Source organism: Channa argus, chromosome 13 (assembly GCF_033026475.1).
Source record: "Channa argus isolate prfri chromosome 13, Channa argus male v1.0, whole genome shotgun sequence".
NCBI classification, from domain to species: domain Eukaryota; kingdom Metazoa; phylum Chordata; class Actinopteri; order Anabantiformes; family Channidae; genus Channa; species Channa argus.
This window is the reverse complement of record NC_090209.1, coordinates 545,334-563,664: the sequence shown is the minus strand read 5'-3', so window position 1 is coordinate 563,664 and position 18,331 is coordinate 545,334. Positions and strand designations below refer to the sequence as shown.

Here is an 18,331-nt window from a genome sequence, read left to right as displayed (position 1 = left end):
TGGATGAAAGACTCTCCAAAAGCAAACTTGTGAACAATGATGAAAAGAAATGTCCAGTTAACTTTATCAAATGCTTTTTCTGCATCTCATGATAAAATAATGGCTTTAGTTTGTTTTTGTTGTGACAGGGTGATTAGATAGATGTTAGCAAGTGTAAGCTTTGTGTGGTTAATTGATGCATTCATAATAATGTGTGTGTGTTATGATTTTAAGTTTTTTTGTCTGGGTTCTGAAGCCACACACATTCCATGATACTAGTTTAACTGACTGTATGGTTGGTTGTAGATTAAGAAGCTTAATTTAAATGAAGTGATGTTTGTTCTGCCTTAGTGAGTAATATATACTCATGCATAGGGAGTAGTGGGAAGGAAGGAAGGAAATGGTTGTGGAGGCTTTGTTATTTCATGCTGATGTGGTTTTCTGCGTTTGATAAATGTTGTGTTTGTTAGAAAAGCCATGAAGTGATGCTGGAGTCACGGTACAGTTGTCCTTCGATGTACAGTTTGTCCAGTGTCAGTGATGCACGTTTATTGTTTCGTCTGTGTTGTTTCATGATGGGATAGAGTTTTTTTTGCCGTTCGTTTATTTCACGTGGAAGTTGGTCTCTGAGTCCGTATTTGGTTCCTTTCAGTTCTTTTCCTTTGCTCTTAATCAGTTCCTTGTGTTTATAGTGTTAAAGTTTGGCAATGATGGGTCAGGGTGTTTGTTCGAACGTGATCCGAGACGGTGAACACGGTGGAATCTGATTGACCGGTGCCAGTTTCAGTTGTGTTTTCATAAATTCTGGGTTGTCGGATGGTTGTTCTGGGATGCTGGAGAATATCAGGTTCTCACGCATGCTTCTAGTTTCAATGTACAATATATTTTCTTTCATCTTTTTGTTTTCTTTTGTGAAGGAGTCCATTTTTTCATTGAGTGTCTTGACAGTCGTTTGGAGTGAATTATTTGACTGTTCTAACTTTTAAATGTGACAAGTAGATCTTATTTTCTATTAAGGGATAGAAAACACTAACTTCAATGTCCGTAGTTTGTAAGTCACTAGTATCTGTAGATGGGGATTTTTTTCATCTTTTGCTTGGGTTGGAGGAGTCATGCTGGGATGTTGTGTGTTGTTATCCATGTTGCAGTAGTAGTAGTAATAATCTATGAATGCTTCCAGGTCCGTTAAGTCTTCCAGTATAAAGTGTGAAAGTGAAAAAAAAGATAAAATCCGTTCTGGGCATTGCTGTCCTAAAACTTTTCTTAAAACCAGTGGTAACAGCCTGTTTTTTCCACAAAAGAATGGGAAAGTCGTTTGTTGGTTTTTAGTTCACTGACTGGATGCCGCCATGTTGCTGTCTTGGTGCTGCCCTCTGCTGCGCTGTCTCGCACGTCACATCCTGCCCTCTGTCAGCCTCTGTCACTCTTTTAACAAGGTGTTGTTAAAAGACGTAGTGACAGTGATAAACACATCCCAACTTTTCTGAGATTTGTTTCTGGCATTTAATATAAAAAGAGCAAACAAACAAAAAACCTAAAAATTCTCAGGTCTAACATCTGTGCATTTTCTTTTTATCAACATTTCTGAAAATGGGGTTTGTAGTTACTGCTGCTGTTCGTCATTGTCTCTGATTGTTTTTCACGTAAGAATATTTTTAATTAATCATATTCTTTAAGCGAAACTCTGTGTCACTGAAACTAAAAACACAGGGATTTCCTTGCATCTATTAGGATTTATTGTAAGTAAGCTAGGAAACATTAGCAGCTATCATTAAAGCAGACAAACCTGTAAAAGACGTGTTAAACACACCAAAGACTGTATCTTTTATTAACTGATACATGCTTTCATTTCCTATTATTAAGGGATGTTCTTTTTTTTTTGCGATAAAACTGTACACGGAATCTTTAAAGATCATAGCTGCAAGTGCGTTGCAATTACTCCCGTATATGTGATACCTAAACCTGTGTGTTATGTGGAGTCAGCAAATGTTGCTGTTTTTTGCTGTTTGTAATAACCACAGAATCCCCTCACTTTCTGTTCGTATACAAAACTTCCTTTCTAAAACGTAGGAAAGAAGGTTGAGTAAGAGGAATTTCAGCTCTCAGATCTATATTTGAATAAGTTCACATGTGACTTTTAAATCTCCTACAAATCTTGAGTGATTCTGTACTTAGAAGCTGTTTAGAGGGTAGTGTTTACCAGCATGTCTACAATGACAACACAACCACGACCTTAAAACAAAGACCAAACCAGGTTCCAGTTGTGTGACTAAGCATAAATGCACTGACAAACGATCACAACACAGACACAAAAAGCAACATGCATGTACAGAAGAGCTAATCGAGTCAGGGAACATCCTCACCTCTCCAAGGATCTGCAGCCAGAGCATTTAGGGAACAAAGATACATGAGACATGAAGGAAGAAGAGCTGAGAGCATGGGAGTGGTCAAATCAAACAAATCCAATCAAACCTCATTTGAGGTTCCATTACATAATAAAGTTACCAAGCTCTGATCTGACATGGAAACTAATGATTTAAAATGACAAAACCTAATAATTCTTGTTTTGACAATATTTCAATTTGATTTTGAAATAGGAACTGTCACAGGAGGAGCAAATAGAGCAGCACAGGGCACAGGCTGGTTAGAAACTAAGTGGAAGTAGGAGGAACACATTATTTGTGTGTTTGGAAGTAGCAGATAATAATAGTTAATCAGTGTTTTTTTACTCTCCTAACTCTGTGATGGACAGGAGAGACCAAGTCCTCTTCAGACTGACAAAGAAAAAGATTCATTTCTAAATGAAGCCTAAATGAATGTGTATAATTTGCAGTATCCGATTTCCAGAAATGTTATGGAAACATTGAAACAAGTATGTACATTAGGTTGTTTGTTCTAATAAGATGATGGAGTTATGATGGAGGTGAAGTTTTTTTTTATGTTTTGCTAATAAAGTGACTTAGTCTATGATGTTTTGATAATTGTTGGACAGTTTGTGAATGTTACATTACTATTAAAGCACATGTTTCAGTCAACTCACTGGACGGAAGCTGAGAGCAGACTCACCTGTACTCTCCAAATGTTTCATCTTTCATTGGCCGAGCTTCAGAGTCCACCTCCTTGTCTTCTTTGTCCTTCACTGTCAAACACCATCAACAAAAACATCTCAACACCAAACATATCGCTGCTGCCTAAAGTGTGAATGTGTCAGTGCGTATGTTTAGTTAGTATGGGAATTTGTAGTTTGTCTAACCTGCATATTTGCCTCCCTTGCTGCGCTTGATAAGGCAGAGGATGAGCAGTATCAGCACCAGCAGCACAATGGCACTGATGAGTCCTATCAACCAACCTTGGGTGGCAAAACCACCAGGCATCTCTGATGGCACTGAGAGACGGAGAGAGATTGTCAACAAACCCCAAAACAAAGAAATGCAAAAAAAATCCTTGATATCAAACATATGTGTCAGAGTCATCAGTGACTTTTTAAAACGAGTTTGTGGCGATGGCCTAAAATCAGCTGGAAAAACATGCTGAGGATAAGATCTTATTATGTTCTTCTGAGCTGTTGTTACCACCACCTTGAACAGGAAGGAGTTTCTGGGTAGTTAATTACACAGCAGGGTGAAAGAGGTTATTACATATACTAATATGTACTAACATAATATATATGATATAAGCTAACTCATCTTAACCTGCTCTTTTTGGATTTATCTAGAACAGTGCTACATGAATCATTACTTCTCCTCTGTCCCAACGTTTTTGAGGGTGGTGCATCTTTTTGCTTCTCTTCCGAAAATACGATGAAAAACACAAAAAATATTTTCTTCATACATTTCTCAAATAAATAAAGGTTCAAACTAATAAACAAATCACAGATTATAGTTTTACACGCAAAGTCAGGAAACAAATGTGTGACGGAAAGCAATCAGATTTAAGATTAGTGGCCTAATGTGAAGCCCTGCTCGCTAATATGACACTGTTTCTCCCAGTTTGGAATCAGCATCTTCACTTGATAGATGTGCTGTTTGATGAATTATTTGTTTGATGATGATCATGATGAATATGGATGAGAATGTGAGAACAGATATTTGATGTGATATTCTTTTAGTATGAATCTATTAACTGGATGTTTCCTTCCAAATGGAAATGAACAATTGACATTTGAATATCCAGCTTAAATAATCTTTTATTACATTCAAACATTTTACTCTTATTACAAGTTAAAACCTTTCACTCTTTAATTTTGACCTTGTACTTTGAATCTGGTTCAAATATCGACAGTCTGCTTATGATTAACTGTTGATGATGACTTGCACATAGTTACTCTTTTAATAAATAATTTTTTAGTTATTTAAATGATTATTTTAATGATGTATTGGACTTTTTGGCTTCCCTAACTGATTATTCATTGTTCACTTATTAACCAAAAACACAGGGGCAGGACATTAGAGCGTAACTTAGGATGTATCTAAAATCTGACATGCGTTTGTGCATCGCATACAGAAATCCGAGATGTGCATCCTCATAGTAAGACTGACAGAAACTTGCAGCGCTTTAGGTTTAAATTCAATTCTTTTGTTTCCCAACGTAGAATAAGTCGTATGTAGAAGCTGTAGTACTGTGTGCTTTTCTTTGCACTCTTACCTGGTCCTATGGTCCATGTCACATCTTCCCACTGAGTAAAGTTTCCATGCATGACCACAAGGTGGTACTGAGTTCCTGGTTGGAGGCCTGTCAGCGAATGGAAACCCTGCGAAGAGTTCACCACCTCGGACTCTTTCCACTCACCCCCGGCTGCAAAGCGTACACAAACACACACACACACACACAAATATCACAGATCAGTAAAGCAGTACTTTGTCATATTGTCCTTCTCTTTCTGACTCTTTGTCTTCATTTACTTTCCCTTTACCTTTAATACATTTGTTCTATGTGTTCTACACATAAGCCAACCAAAAAGCAAATATCCATTTAATAATGAATGTGGCTTCTGTTCTCTCTCTCTCCTTTTTCTTCTCCCCTATTTGTCACTAACCATCATTTGCTTTAATTGCTCTGTCTCTTCCTGTCTTTCTCTTACTCCTTCTTACCACTCTTTCTCAGGTAGCGAATGTGGAATCCATAGTTTCGGTGTCGTTCTTCAGGCACCCAGCTCAGGTTGAGTGATGTGTTACTGGCAATTATGGTGATATTTGAGGGAGGAACTGGAAGGAGAGAAAAATGTGTAAAGGTTTTTGAGAAAGACTAAAAGTCCATGAGAGCGATAAGAAATAAGCAAGTGACTATATTTCAAGGAGAATATTAGAACTAGTTGGACCGAATGCTGTAAACTGCTGTTACATGTACCTCCTTCCAGTAGGGTGGCACCCCTTAGCGTGACAGGGGGTCCATCTCCAGCAGCCGTGCGGGCTATGACTTTGAAGTCATAGTAGCTGCTGGGATCCAGATGGTCTAGAACAATATGATTCCTCTTGGGATCATCGATCAACTCCAACTGCAGCAGGCTGTGTCCGCTCTGCACCTCTACAGAGGACACACACACACAGGGACCTGACAGTTAGGAACGTATACTTTACTTAAGTATTTGGATTTTAGGCTATTTAATATTCCAACATTCTGTACTGTATGCATTTTTTCATATATAGTTATGCTCCAAAACTTATCTCAAAGTGAAGAGATGTTTTTGACACGCTAATTGCTCCCAGATGGTTTTGAGCAAGGCTCTTCCAATGAGTCACATAATCTGACCAATTGCTGATTGATCAGTACATTTTTCAGCTTCTTATTCATTGCAATTTCATAGTGTCTAATACCTAACGGGCTGTGGAGAGGATGGAGCAAAGGTTGGACATTGTTTTGCATACAGTTGATTTTATACTAGCTCGAGCTTGACCAACGGTCAACTGTTACTTCCACATGAATGCTTCAGAAACAGCAATCCAATAACAATATACCAATCACATCGGCTGTTTATCTGAATAACAACTGCATTTGAAACTTTGCAGTCATAAACCTTTGGTGCCACCTATTTTTTACATGCTCAGTGGCTTCAATTTTGCACACACCGATCAAAAAAGATATGACATGTACATAAATGAGCTTTAATTGCTCTTATTTAGTTTTAATTTGACAACTGGCTGCATCTCCCTGCTGCGTCTGCCTTGCTTTTTAATATAAAATAGTTTTCAATCCCCCTCCCATTCCATTAACCTACGAACAGCCCGTGTCAGACCTTACCCTGCTGATACTGCACCACATAACCCAGCAGCATCCCATTGGTTTCAAGTGGAGGGGTCCAGTAGAGAACAACTGATGTTTCTGATGGGCTGTCAAACCTCAGTGATGCAGGAGGACCAGGAGCTACACACACACACACAGTCACACAAACACACCAGTTAGTCTCTAGATACATAGTCCCAGATACAGAATCTTTAATAGGAGCATTTAATCAGCCCCCATCTAATTTTAGAATTTGCCTACAATCTCCAAAAACAGGGGATCAGGGGTTTCGGGCTCACGTATTTGCCATATGAGCAGTATCATCATGGTTGTTCAAGAGCATAAAAGTCACAACATTAAGATTAATAATAAATTCCTGTTATCTGACCCTTACTAGAACCTACCTCCCTCTGGGGTGTTGAAGTAGTGAGGTGTGGAGGGGGGGCTCTCCCCCTTGCTGTTAAAGGCAGTGACATAAAGCTCATAATGAGAATAAAGTTTCAGCCCTGCCACTTCCTCTGAGTTTTTCATGCCATGGACCACCACCACTCTGTGGTCTTCATCTCTCTCCCTCCCTCTCTCTAGTCTTTCCTCGCCCTTCTCTCTTTGGTGTAGTTTTCCAAGAGACCTCCGAAGCCGCTCCACACTGGGACCCCGCCTCCTGATGTAGATCTGCGGGGATGCACAAAAAACAAAATTGCTAAATGTGTATGTTGTTGTGGATAAAGTACTCACAAAATTGAATCAAGTAAAAGTGCAAATACACACAAAAATTTCGTAAATGTAGCAGTACCCTCCCCCATAAGTGCTGCTTTCTTTTTGCTATTAAATACATTTAGAATGAGCTTCTTTACAGAAAACAGATAATAAACAGATAAACAGAAATCAGTAATACAATGTAAACACTTGGACATTGAGTCAGTGTACTCTAAATCAGTGGTTCTCGGGGGGGATCAAAGATCAGTGGCTTTCGGCCACAGTGGGATGTGCTCTGCACGTTCATTTGGCAAGAGTTTTCATGCCAGATGCACTTCCTGCCACAACCCTCTCAGTTTTATCCAGGACTGGGACTGACACCAAGGTTGCCCTTGGTGGCTGGGTGGGGCCACACTTGGTGGGATGGGATTAAACCTGAAGCCTTCTGCATCCTAACCTAATGCTCTTCCATTGAGCCACTAGGCCCAATAAAACAAAGACAAGAAAACACAGAGCTGGTAACTCCAACCCTAACCCTTTGGGTGACTGTGGCAGGAAGGTAGAGCGGTTGTCCACCAATCTCGAAACTGTTGGTTCAATCCCCGAATCGTCCGGTCTCAGTGTCCTTGAGCAAGACACTGAACCCCAACTTAGTTGCTTAGTTAGCGTTGGCCAGCTCCATCGGTGTGTGATTGTGAGTGTTCTAACAGAACAAGTATATAGAATTGTCCATTATCTGAGGCCATGAGAAGATCGTTGGTCCTGACTGAAAGTCTTCATACAAATTTTTACCATACTTATTATCATAGATATCTCTTAAAAGATAAAAAATAAAAAATAAAAAATCCTTTCTGCTCTCTCGCACTTGCATCTCGTGAACTGTGAACACTTTTCTGATATGACTTTGCTTTGATGTTTTCTCCTTGAATTAGATTATTGCTTGTCTTGTAAGTCGCTTTGGATAAAAGCATCTGCTAAATGTAAATGTAAAATGTAGATACCTATTAAGGGTAAAGCTTCCTTGAAGAGTCTAGTTGGAATAACTCTGTGGTTTCATTAATTCGCTGACATTTTCGATGATCACTTGTGGTTTGTTTTTCCATGTGGTTTTTATGTGTGTTTCTGGGGTCACATGAGTTAGAGTATGACTGAAAAAATGTAAACGTGCCATTAAACACATCACCTGCAGTAAGTACCGAAACTAAAACCTAATTTCACTAAATTACGTTTAAATTAAGTTTTATTTTTGCCAGACCCCCACTACAGCTAGGGCTCCACACTGTGAGAATATGAAAATTACATTGTGCCAATGTAAAACATTCTTTGGGTGGACTGATGTAAGAGAGGTCGATTCTAAACTGGGAGTATTTTATCAATACTGGTTGTGGAGTTTCCTGCTCATGCTTAAGTACGGCGGTACTACTGTGGAAGCTGTGTCTCAGCCTTTAGTGTCACTTTTCCATGACTTTGCTAGATTCAGAAATACATCTGAAAGCAGTTAGTTATGATTGAAAATGAATGTTTAACAATTTGAAATGGTTCCGGCCCCTTTAATGTGATGGTGTGTGGGTTTTAAATTTTAAAGTCATTAAAATTTAGGAGTTTTGGGGCGTTGGACATTTAATGATTTAAAATATTAACCTTTAGGTGAATAAATATAAATAATTCATTAAAATAAATAATTATTCAGCTTTTAGAATTTCTGCTGATTACTTCTCAATAGATCAACTGATTAATTGATGAACTGCAGCCCTATAGAAAAGCTGATGCTTTTCTATAAAAGCTGATGCTTTTCTATAGGCACTAGGGCATCCAGCATCCAGCATCCAGCATCCAGCATCCAACGTCCAGCATCCAACGTCCAGAACACAACTAGAGCATCTACCGTAAAAACTGTGTCAAATCAACATGTGGACAAAATGATCCGCTGTGGCTCACCTGAACTCATAGGATGAGCCTCTTTTTGGGTTTATGTATCAAATGAGTTACTTAACTAATTCAAACTTGTTCTAATAAATATACACTTGTAATAACTGGTACCTTGTATCCCAGCAGCAGACCTCGGATATTCTGGGCTTCAGTCCACCTGACTCTGACTGTGCTGTTCGTCACTGTTGTGTCGATTCCAGTTGGAGCCTCCTCAGGGACTGACAGAGCGATGAGAGGGACACAGGATAAGAGAAAGGCAAACACTCTGCATGCGTTAATACTAACTGTGTTAAACTAAAAGGTACTACACTGTATATAACAGCTTTGCAAAATGTATAATATTTTCAGTAACAGTTTGTTTAAAAATGAATCACAACTCAGCAATGATAACAAATGACACAAGTCCTACGTATAAAATCCTGCTTATTGGGGCTTTAAATTAAGAAACTGATTGATAATAACATTTCTAAAAAGGCATGAAGTGGTAGCTCGGTGAGCACCAGCACTTTCCCCTATCTCGTGTTCTTTAAATACAATCACAGCAACAACAGGCCTCATAAACTAACAGTGATGAAGCGGATGAATATGTTTAAAGGCAAAACAGTCCACGAACAGACCAGGCTGAACAATAACCAACGCTGCTTCCTCCTGTCCGAGCCCAGCTCTCCATTATCTCCACTGATATAAGCAAATGTAATTAGTTACAGCAGATTAACATGCAGTTCTACTACAGATGCCAAGCACACATGATGTGATTTAAAACCCTGACTCATTTTGCACTTTCTAAAAAGAGTCTACCCATCAGTCATGTCTACCCATCAGTCATGTCTACCCATCAGTCATGTCTACCCATCAGTCATGTCTACCCATCAGTCATGTCTACCCATCAGTCATGTCTGGCCATCAGTCATGTCTGGCCATCAGTCATTGCGGTCCATGACTTGTGACATTTGCCAAACAATCAAGTTACTGAGAGTTACTGATTGTGACCACGTTCCACAGAAGACCCCTGTTTCCCAGCATAAGCAAGATCATTACACACCAAAGTAATTATGTGGATCAGTCATCCAAATGTTTGTGGCTGTTTCGTTCCAAAGAAAGAGGAACTGGATTTGACTTTTGGCAGAAGTCTTGGTGTGATTTCCTGTGTTTATTGTTTCTAAGTCGGGACAAGAAGAGGGATGGGATTCTGGTGTGACAAAGTATTGGGGCCCTGATGATGACTGATACACATCCACACAATTAGCATCTTATTACCCAGACAAAACGTCCTTCAAATCAAAATTCACGTTCAGCTGGAAGATCATTATGATGAAAGTAGTCCTCCCCTTCAGTCCTGATTAAAAACATGATGAAGGGAGCGAGGGAAGAATGTGAAGTCAAACATTTCTGTTTACAATTCCGTACAAGTGGTTTTTATTCAGAGTCAGATGTGCCATGAAACTTGATTATTTTCTGTAAAATGGAGCAATAAGCTGTAAAGCATAAAAACAAGTTGATTATGATTTTACTATAGAACATTGTGTAACTGGTTATTGAGACTCACAGATTGTCATACTCACTTCCTGTCTTGGACTTTTAGTTTTTACCCCTTTTCAACACTTCACACGTGGTTTTTGGACTGCAGATTCTTTTACCTGTATCTTTGGTCTGAGGTTTGATTTGATTTGTTTCTGTGTCTTGGTCATTTTCCTGTATGTTCACCTTTCACTTATGGGTATTATTTGTTTTCTAGTCTGAGTCTGTCTGTCTTACTTTCATGTTTAGCGCTGCCAGTGTTCGTTATTTCCTGGTGTCTTTGTTTTAGTTCTTTCTAGCTCCCTCATTTTCTCCTTGGTTAATTAGCCTCATCCTTGTTGGGTTTATGTTTCGTTCTCCTATTGAGATTCCTAGTATCTACTCCCTTGGTTTATGTTTGGGTTTTATAGACTTATTATGGTTAGTTTCACTGTCACTAGTTTTTTTTCATTCTGCCTCCTAGTTTGTCATTTCAGCCCTCGTTAAATTCCTTAGTGCTTATGTCTGAGTTAATTCCTTGTTTCTAGTTTTGTATTCATCCCTCTGGGATTGTGCCAGTTTTTTTCATCGTTTATAGGAGTGAGTTTATTTGAGTTGTCATAATTCTAAATTCTAATTCAAAATTCTAAATTCTAATTATTATTCTGTTACTGAATGATCCAAAGAGTTCAGGTGACGTACTGTCCTCTCCGGAGTGTCCGATCTGTGGATCTGGTGCTGGTCCCTCTCCCAGTGAGTTGACAGCTTGGACTTTGATCTCAAATGGTGTGTACGTTCCTGTATTGTTGACCAAGAATGGTGGAGACTTTACATAGGTGTGATTCCAGTGTAAACCTGTGCCCCCAGCCTCCCGCCATGACACCTTGTAATGGAAGCCCTGGCCATTGTGTGAGCGCTTGTCCATCTCCTGCACAGATGCAAAGCAATTTTTCAAAAATACAAGTAAGTACAGTGCTTGTTTAGATGTAGTTAGTTAATTTTGACTATTGCGCACAGGTGCACACACCTGAGCATGCGTACACACAAATACATACAGGTTGGAATACTCACATCCCATGTGATGATCAGACTCTTTGGGTCAGTGGAGACACTGCGCACCCCAGTAGGATTACTGTTAGGAGCTAGAGGGTAGGCGGAGGGAGAAAGATAGTGAGACGTGTCAGATGAATCTTCTAATCTAAAGTCGTTTAAATCTAACACTCATGTCAAAGTTTAACAAAGACTGGGAATAGCAGTAAACAGCAAGCCTGGCCCTTTTTTGGACGGCAGAAACCAGAACAATATGTTGAACGTGTTCTGTGAAAAAGCTGAAGTGAAGAAAACAAGTTGACTCTGTGCTGAGCTGCTTCTCCTGTGGGTGCTGTGCCTAACTTGCTATGAGTTGTATCTTATTATTGTAAGAATCACGGGTCCTAATAGAGACACATTTGGTGATCAAACATCTGACAAACATCTCAAGGTTTAAGGGCCATAGAACACACCAGCTGGCAATGTGCTGTGGTAATCTGAAGGTTGGCTGGGGTCACTGGGGCCCAGCTCATTGACGGCAATAACCCGGAAACGGTAAGTGCAGAAGGGTTGAAGGTTCAACTGCAGCTGGTTGAATTCCCCAGGTGCTCTTTTCCACTCCTCCCACCTCCACATCCTCTCCTCTGTGTGCTGCTCTTCACGTGCCTCCACAATGAATTCTAGGAGATGGACATTAGACACTGTGAGGACTATTAGAATAATATTAGGACTATCTCTGAGTAGGAATCTCAAGGAAACACATATATACACAATATATGACCCCAAGGCAACATAGATAATCATAGCATGCTGTATATTATGTCACAAATGGAAGGGTGGAAATAGATTGAATGCGTGTGCACTGTAAGTGGCAGATTTAATTGCAACCCAATTTCCAAAATAAGACACATGTAAATAATAAAATAATGCAATTATAGAAAATAAATTGAAACCTATTTTTGGTTGTAAACATTACAAAGCCAACATATAAAATCAGAAGGATAATGTATCTGATATCAGGTGCTTCTCTACATTTTGAACGAGACAAGAGCACAGGGATAAAAGCAAAAGGTGCCTTTTTGACTCCAGTGAAGCAAATGTATAAGTTAAATTTTTCATTTAATGCCAACAACACAGTTTCAAAAACACTGCAGGGACAACAAAAGACTGCAAAAGTTGTGTAATATTAAAAAGCTAAACTAAACTAATCAACACCTGGTGAACACAAATAATATGGTTATTTAGAAACAGGCCAGTTGGCAGATGGAGTCTGTCAGAAGTAAGAGAAATCTCTGTGTAAAAATTCGATAATTTCAAAAATAGCATTTCTTACTATAAACTTACTCACTACTTACTTTAAATTTGCAAAGAATCTGGGGATTATCTTTAGTTCATAATCAAAAGTTTCAGGAGATCCAGGGAAATCTCAAGGGACAAGGCCAAAAGCTAATAGTGAATGGTCATGATGTTTGGGCCTTGAGGGGCCACTGTCCGTTAAGACAGAAATCATTCTATGGTAGAAATCACTGCATGGGTTTAGTGAACACAGTTTTTCTCTGCAGACTCAAATGAAAACTCTAAAAACCTAAAACTTAAAACTCTACCATGCAAATAAAACATCTATATACAAAATCCAATACATTGATCTCAGCCACTGTTTGTGAAGCGATTTTAAAACTTCAATTAAAAGGAAACTAGCAAAATACTTTTGTTTGTGTGTGTATTTGGATGTTTTTACTACCTATGATGGGGCTGTTGTGTGCGTGTCCTGGGATCCAGCTGAGAGTGAGGCTGGTGTCCTCGATTTCAGACAGAGACAGAGCCTTAGGAGGGTCCGGTCGAGCTGAGGGCCAAACAGTAAACTCTTGGTTCAAAGTGTTCCACACACTTAACATGCAAACACACATGCACACATAGGGACATACCTACGACGGTGATGAAGCCACTGGCCTTTACATGGTCCAAGTCGGTGATGACCTCACAGGAGTAAGAAGCCGTGTCGCCTAATTGGAGGTTTGTCAGCCTCAAGGTGCCGTTCCTAAAGATAGTGTACCTACACACACAAACAGCTTCATGTTTGGTTTTAGAGTTTATAATTTCTGTATTTCTAACATGGTCTCACAAACTAGTTCTAAAGGACCATGAAAGCAGTGGGATTTACCATCGGATTAACAACTGTTTATCTTTTATTAAGAGTAGTGGACATCCAACTCACAGACAATGTCTATGGAAACATTCAGATCTTTCTCATCCTCTGCATTGAGACAAGCTTACAAACAGGGCTAATAACTGTTTTACCATCCTGTAACTTTGCTTTGGACTGAAACATGTCATTACACGTGTTTACCTGTCCTCTGGTGATGACTCCTGCAGTTTGTGGCCGTCCTTCCTCCACACGACCTGGTGATTGTGCAGCCGAGGGTCTTTGTAGAAGTGACAGTCCAGTAGAGCACTGGTTCCTCTGAGAGTGTACACTTCCTGAGGAGCTCTCAGTATCAACGTTCGATCTGAAGGGAAAAAGGAAAAACAAAGCACTGCAGTTTTATTGGATCTTATATTTACATGTAACCCCATTTTGTTATGTAACATTCTATATTGTATAACTTTTTATATCATATCATTTTTAAATACACAATAAATGTTTTTCCAGCAGCGTTTCAACCCTGACAACACAAAGTTTTTAGGATTTCTTTTTGAAATATTGACTCCTAGCACAAAGTGTGTGTAACTCACTAAAGACTTCCAGATGAGCAGAAATGGAGATATTGGTGTGTTTGACAGTGCAGGTGTATGTTCCACTGTCTTCGTGGCTGACATTGGACAGCTCGATGGTCCCATTCGTCAGCAGGGAGATGCGAGCGTCAGAAAGCAGAGGTACCTCACCCTCACTCTCCCTACAAGGAACACACACGCACAAAGACATCAGCCAAGTCCATCATGAGTTTGTTAGACATCGTTGCAACATTAAACACACAGAAATGAACACCACAGTACCTGCAGACAGGATTTTCAGGATTTTACCTGTATAGTATGTGTACTTTGTCAAACACAGCAGCACTCTAACTTCACTGCGAGCGACTGAAAACACACTGAGGTTAAACATATAACAAAGGTGTTTGTCTTTATTTTACTCAATAGATTCCCGTCCAACTAAATACATTTTAGTATTTAAAGCAAACAAAATTACCAAAAACTAACAATATTTAATGAAATATATTCCTTTACCTTTCTTTCAGACACCTTAATTCTTAGAAATACTTCAGTGATCGCAGTGGCAGCTAGACCACTGTACATAATGTCATTATGGTTTTTAACTTCAGTTCATCTCAAGAACAGAAAATCAATCTAGAGAGTGCTCATTGTTAATGCAACCATCCCAAAGTACTGCTCAGTTCAGAGTAAAGACCCGCAAAACAGAGGGTCAAGTTTGTATGTTAAATTGGACATAAATCCATTTAAGACATTGCTGTCTTAAAAGAAGAGACCCTTGTCTTTCAGATGGTGGGGGTTTAAACATGGAATCTACCTATGTTTGGTGGTGGCCTATGATCCAGCTTATCATGCAGTTATTTCATCATTTCCAATTGGGTTCTACAGTTGTTCACACTTGACTTCATGGGACTCCAACAACACACTTAACACACTGAGTGGAAGAACAAGCTAATCACTGAAGGGTCAATGACTTAAAGATTCCCCAGGGTTTATAGGCCTGAACTTGTGGCTGAGAACTGAAAAAACCTTTCAGATGAGCTGTGAAACCCACAAACAAGCCCAGTTGCTGCTAAACAGCACATTTGAAACATACTAAGTTTTGTTAGTAATAAATGTTACGCAAAGGGGATAAAATTGTACACTCATTAGAGACTATTTTCATTAGTGGGTGAGTGCACACACACACACACACGCACACACATATTTATATTTATTTGAGTGGGTTTTACACATATATACAGACTTGTTTTATGACTCTAAAAAGTGTGGAAGTTGGCGTATTAGCGACGTTTCAGACATCACACAGTCTTGATATTCTGTGTATCTCACCATGTGACGTGTGGTCGTGGAGACCCAAAGGTTTCACAGTGTAGCTTGATGTCTCCACCCTCAATTACTCTGTACACTACTCCATCAGAGGACAGGATCTGAGGGGGGAGATCTGAAAAGCACAGAGAAAAACCTGATTATAACACACTCACACACAAAAAAGCTACTCCAGTAGTAAACAGGCTGAGGGAAAGGTGAGTCAGACATTGAACTGTGTACATACTGACTACATTGAGGTAGGTGTTGAGAAGGATGGAGCCGTGTTTGTTGGTGGCCTCACACTGATAAACTGCAGTGTCAGCAATCTCAACATCCCTCAGAATCATCACACCACCTGATACACTCTGACGGGGATCCTTATCTACCTCTTCACAGTGGGGGGTGAAGAAGTGTCAGAAAGAACAAAGGGAGGGGGGAGGGGGAAAGGTCAAAATAGGATTAACAACTCGAAGACACTGTGACAGTCAAACAGAAAATCCTCAGCCTGAATACACAAAAGTATTTACATAAGACTCCAATAGATGAGGCAGCAGCTGTTACAGGCCTGATGTCAATGCTTCTTTGTAATTCCAACAGCTGTGTTTAGCTGTTGGGATGAAGGAGGTATTTTTTAACTTGTGTTCCATCCGTGTGTTGGCATCTAATGCATTACTTTTGTTACAAAATAATACGATTTTCCATGGTAATGCAGTAATATATCATGCTTAGTAAAAGTGTTGGTAAAGATTCTCATTCAGGTGCAAATTTAGACTTTTAATTGTACTTTTGCAGTAACTTACTGGCCAATAGCTTATCACTATTGACTTTTACAGTAACTTTATTGTTGTGATATTTTATAGTAAGAAAAGATTTGCTGTAATTGTGGTTCAGAGTATAATTCTATAATTTCATTTTGGAATTGTTTTAGTTTTTTTGTCCTTTCGGCTTATCCCATGAATTCAGGGTTTCCCCCAGGCCGCAGCGGATCATTGTCCGCATGTTTATTTGGCACATATAATGCAGTAATTATGCACTACAGTACTGTATATGTGAACCATCCATTATCTTTACTGCTTATACTCTTCTGTGTCAATGTAAACTAAACGAGAGGCATTGGTGACAGTTAGTTAATGATTCAGTGACACTGTAAGAGGTGCTGCCAATTGGACATGGAAATGCAATTTATAGGCTTTTATATGTAGAAGGGGTATTTAAATGCAAAAGTACTTTGTAGTGTACGTAGTAAACACTGATATCAGTGACAGTAACTGTTTAGTTTTGACATGCACATTTTTATAAAACATAAAATTTACCCTGGATGTTTAACACATTGTAGAAATAAAACAACACAAGAAACAGGCCAGTAGACTGGGAAAACATGAAAAACTCGATGTACCTGTGAGCGGTAGACCGTTGATGCTCCAGGTAACAGTGGGGGTCGGGATGCCTTCAGCCTGACAATCCAGTAGCACAGTTTCTCCAGGAGCGTACAGCAGGTTCTGAGGCTCCTTCACCCAGTATGGAGCCGCTATAAACGAAAACTAATTTGTTTCACAACTGTGGTTTCCTGCTGTCACTGAGTGACTGTTAGATGCATTAATGTCTATTTTTATTTGTATCTTTAGCAGAGCAGAGACATTCTGCACCTGGTTAAATCACAAGCACTGACCAGAGTGGCAGCGATCGGCTCTGGCAACCAGGTCAGAGCCAGAATGTGATGCTGCTGGTCCCAGTTAGTTTTCAGATACATTCAGAACTTTTTCAAGTCCGTGTATTCACTAGTACCACTAACACTGCTTCTCTCAACGTATTATACATTGTTTATCAGCTGATCAAGATCAGCAACCTGCACTCCTTTAAAGAGTGTTTCTCCGACCTTGCTGCCCCTTGAAAGATGCCTTCCCTAATTTTGAACTTGTTTTTTGCTTCTAGTTTGGGTAGTGCTTGTACCTAAATGCCATTAGATTCACCTTTGACTTCACTATAATAAAATGTCTCACTACCTCTAGCTGAAAAAATGCCTTCAGATGACATCACTAGAAGGAACCTTCAGTTCCGATTATCATCTCGTTGCTCTTACTATAATTATGGTCAACATGCTTTTCCAGAGCTTCTCGAGATGACATCATCTTAACTCCTAATGATGAAAAACTTGAGATGAGATGTCATCTGAAGGAGGTTTTCAGCTAGAAGCAGAGAAATAATTTAATACAGTGAAGTCAGAGGGAAGTTTGAAAGCACCAACGTACATTTACACCCTAAAGCCCCAGAAAGCAAGTTAAAAACTGTTGAAGTCACATTTTAACCGACAGTATGTCAGCACAGGCAAATGAAACACAATCATTTGCCAGAATAAGACTCTCTGTAAGACCATAATCCTTTTCACATTAGTCTCACATTAGTAGTATGAATAACATTTAGTAGTGTGTCCTAAATTGTAAGTTGTTATAAGTTAAGTAGTCTACCTTCCACAGTGACAGTGAAGGAGTGTGTGGTGGACCCATGGCTGTTGAAGGCTCTACACTGGTACTCCCCATCATCTTTCCGGGTGATGCTTTCAAAGCGAAGCCAGCGGCCATGGTTATCTGGTGTGCCACTTGTTTCATCCAGGCTGCCGTCCTTCTTCTTCCATTCCACCTTTGGAGTGGGTCTGCAGAGACAGGCAGAAGATTGAAATGAAGAAAAGAAAACAAAAAAAAAAAGTAGAAAGAAACGGTGATGGGGAAAATTATTGATGGGGAGGGAAAAAGTATGAATTCAGATCACAACACAAATGATCCTTTTAATGATGTAATATTGTATTATATTGTTACGGAAGTATTGATGAATCCCTATTTATTGCCATGGAGACAGAACTCTCAGAGGAAGGATACATACAGTGATTTAATAAGAAGAATTAGTAGCACAGCTGTGCTGGTGTGTGTGTGTGTGTGTGTGCAACATTCATTACTTTCCAATTGAT

At 39.4% G+C, this 18,331-nt stretch overlaps 1 protein-coding gene across 4 annotated transcripts in view; it reads right to left on the bottom strand.

Moving 5' to 3' along the window:
* Positions 1-18,331, bottom strand: part of LOC137139771 (neural cell adhesion molecule L1.1-like) — a 45,309-nt gene that overhangs the window by 8,841 nt on the left and 18,137 nt on the right. For 3 of the 4 annotated variants that reach the window (XM_067527494.1, XM_067527498.1, XM_067527496.1), the window contains 20 exons: positions 17,835-18,019; positions 16,766-16,897; positions 15,614-15,757; positions 15,391-15,502; positions 14,083-14,243; positions 13,697-13,856; positions 13,275-13,402; positions 13,091-13,192; positions 11,823-12,029; positions 11,392-11,462; positions 11,023-11,248; positions 8,935-9,041; positions 6,603-6,870; positions 6,217-6,339; positions 5,326-5,502; positions 5,070-5,183; positions 4,624-4,773; positions 3,233-3,364; positions 3,046-3,118; positions 2,343-2,354 (listed from right to left, as the gene is read on the bottom strand). In XM_067527494.1, coding sequence (XP_067383595.1) covers positions 2,343-2,354; positions 3,046-3,118; positions 3,233-3,364; positions 4,624-4,773; positions 5,070-5,183; positions 5,326-5,502; positions 6,217-6,339; positions 6,603-6,870; positions 8,935-9,041; positions 11,023-11,248; positions 11,392-11,462; positions 11,823-12,029; positions 13,091-13,192; positions 13,275-13,402; positions 13,697-13,856; positions 14,083-14,243; positions 15,391-15,502; positions 15,614-15,757; positions 16,766-16,897; positions 17,835-18,019 — 2,784 coding nt within the window. The remainder of the gene's footprint in view (positions 1-2,342; positions 2,355-3,045; positions 3,119-3,232; positions 3,365-4,623; positions 4,774-5,069; positions 5,184-5,325; positions 5,503-6,216; positions 6,340-6,602; positions 6,871-8,934; positions 9,042-11,022; positions 11,249-11,391; positions 11,463-11,822; positions 12,030-13,090; positions 13,193-13,274; positions 13,403-13,696; positions 13,857-14,082; positions 14,244-15,390; positions 15,503-15,613; positions 15,758-16,765; positions 16,898-17,834; positions 18,020-18,331) is intronic. The other variant, XM_067527497.1, reaches the window with a different exon arrangement.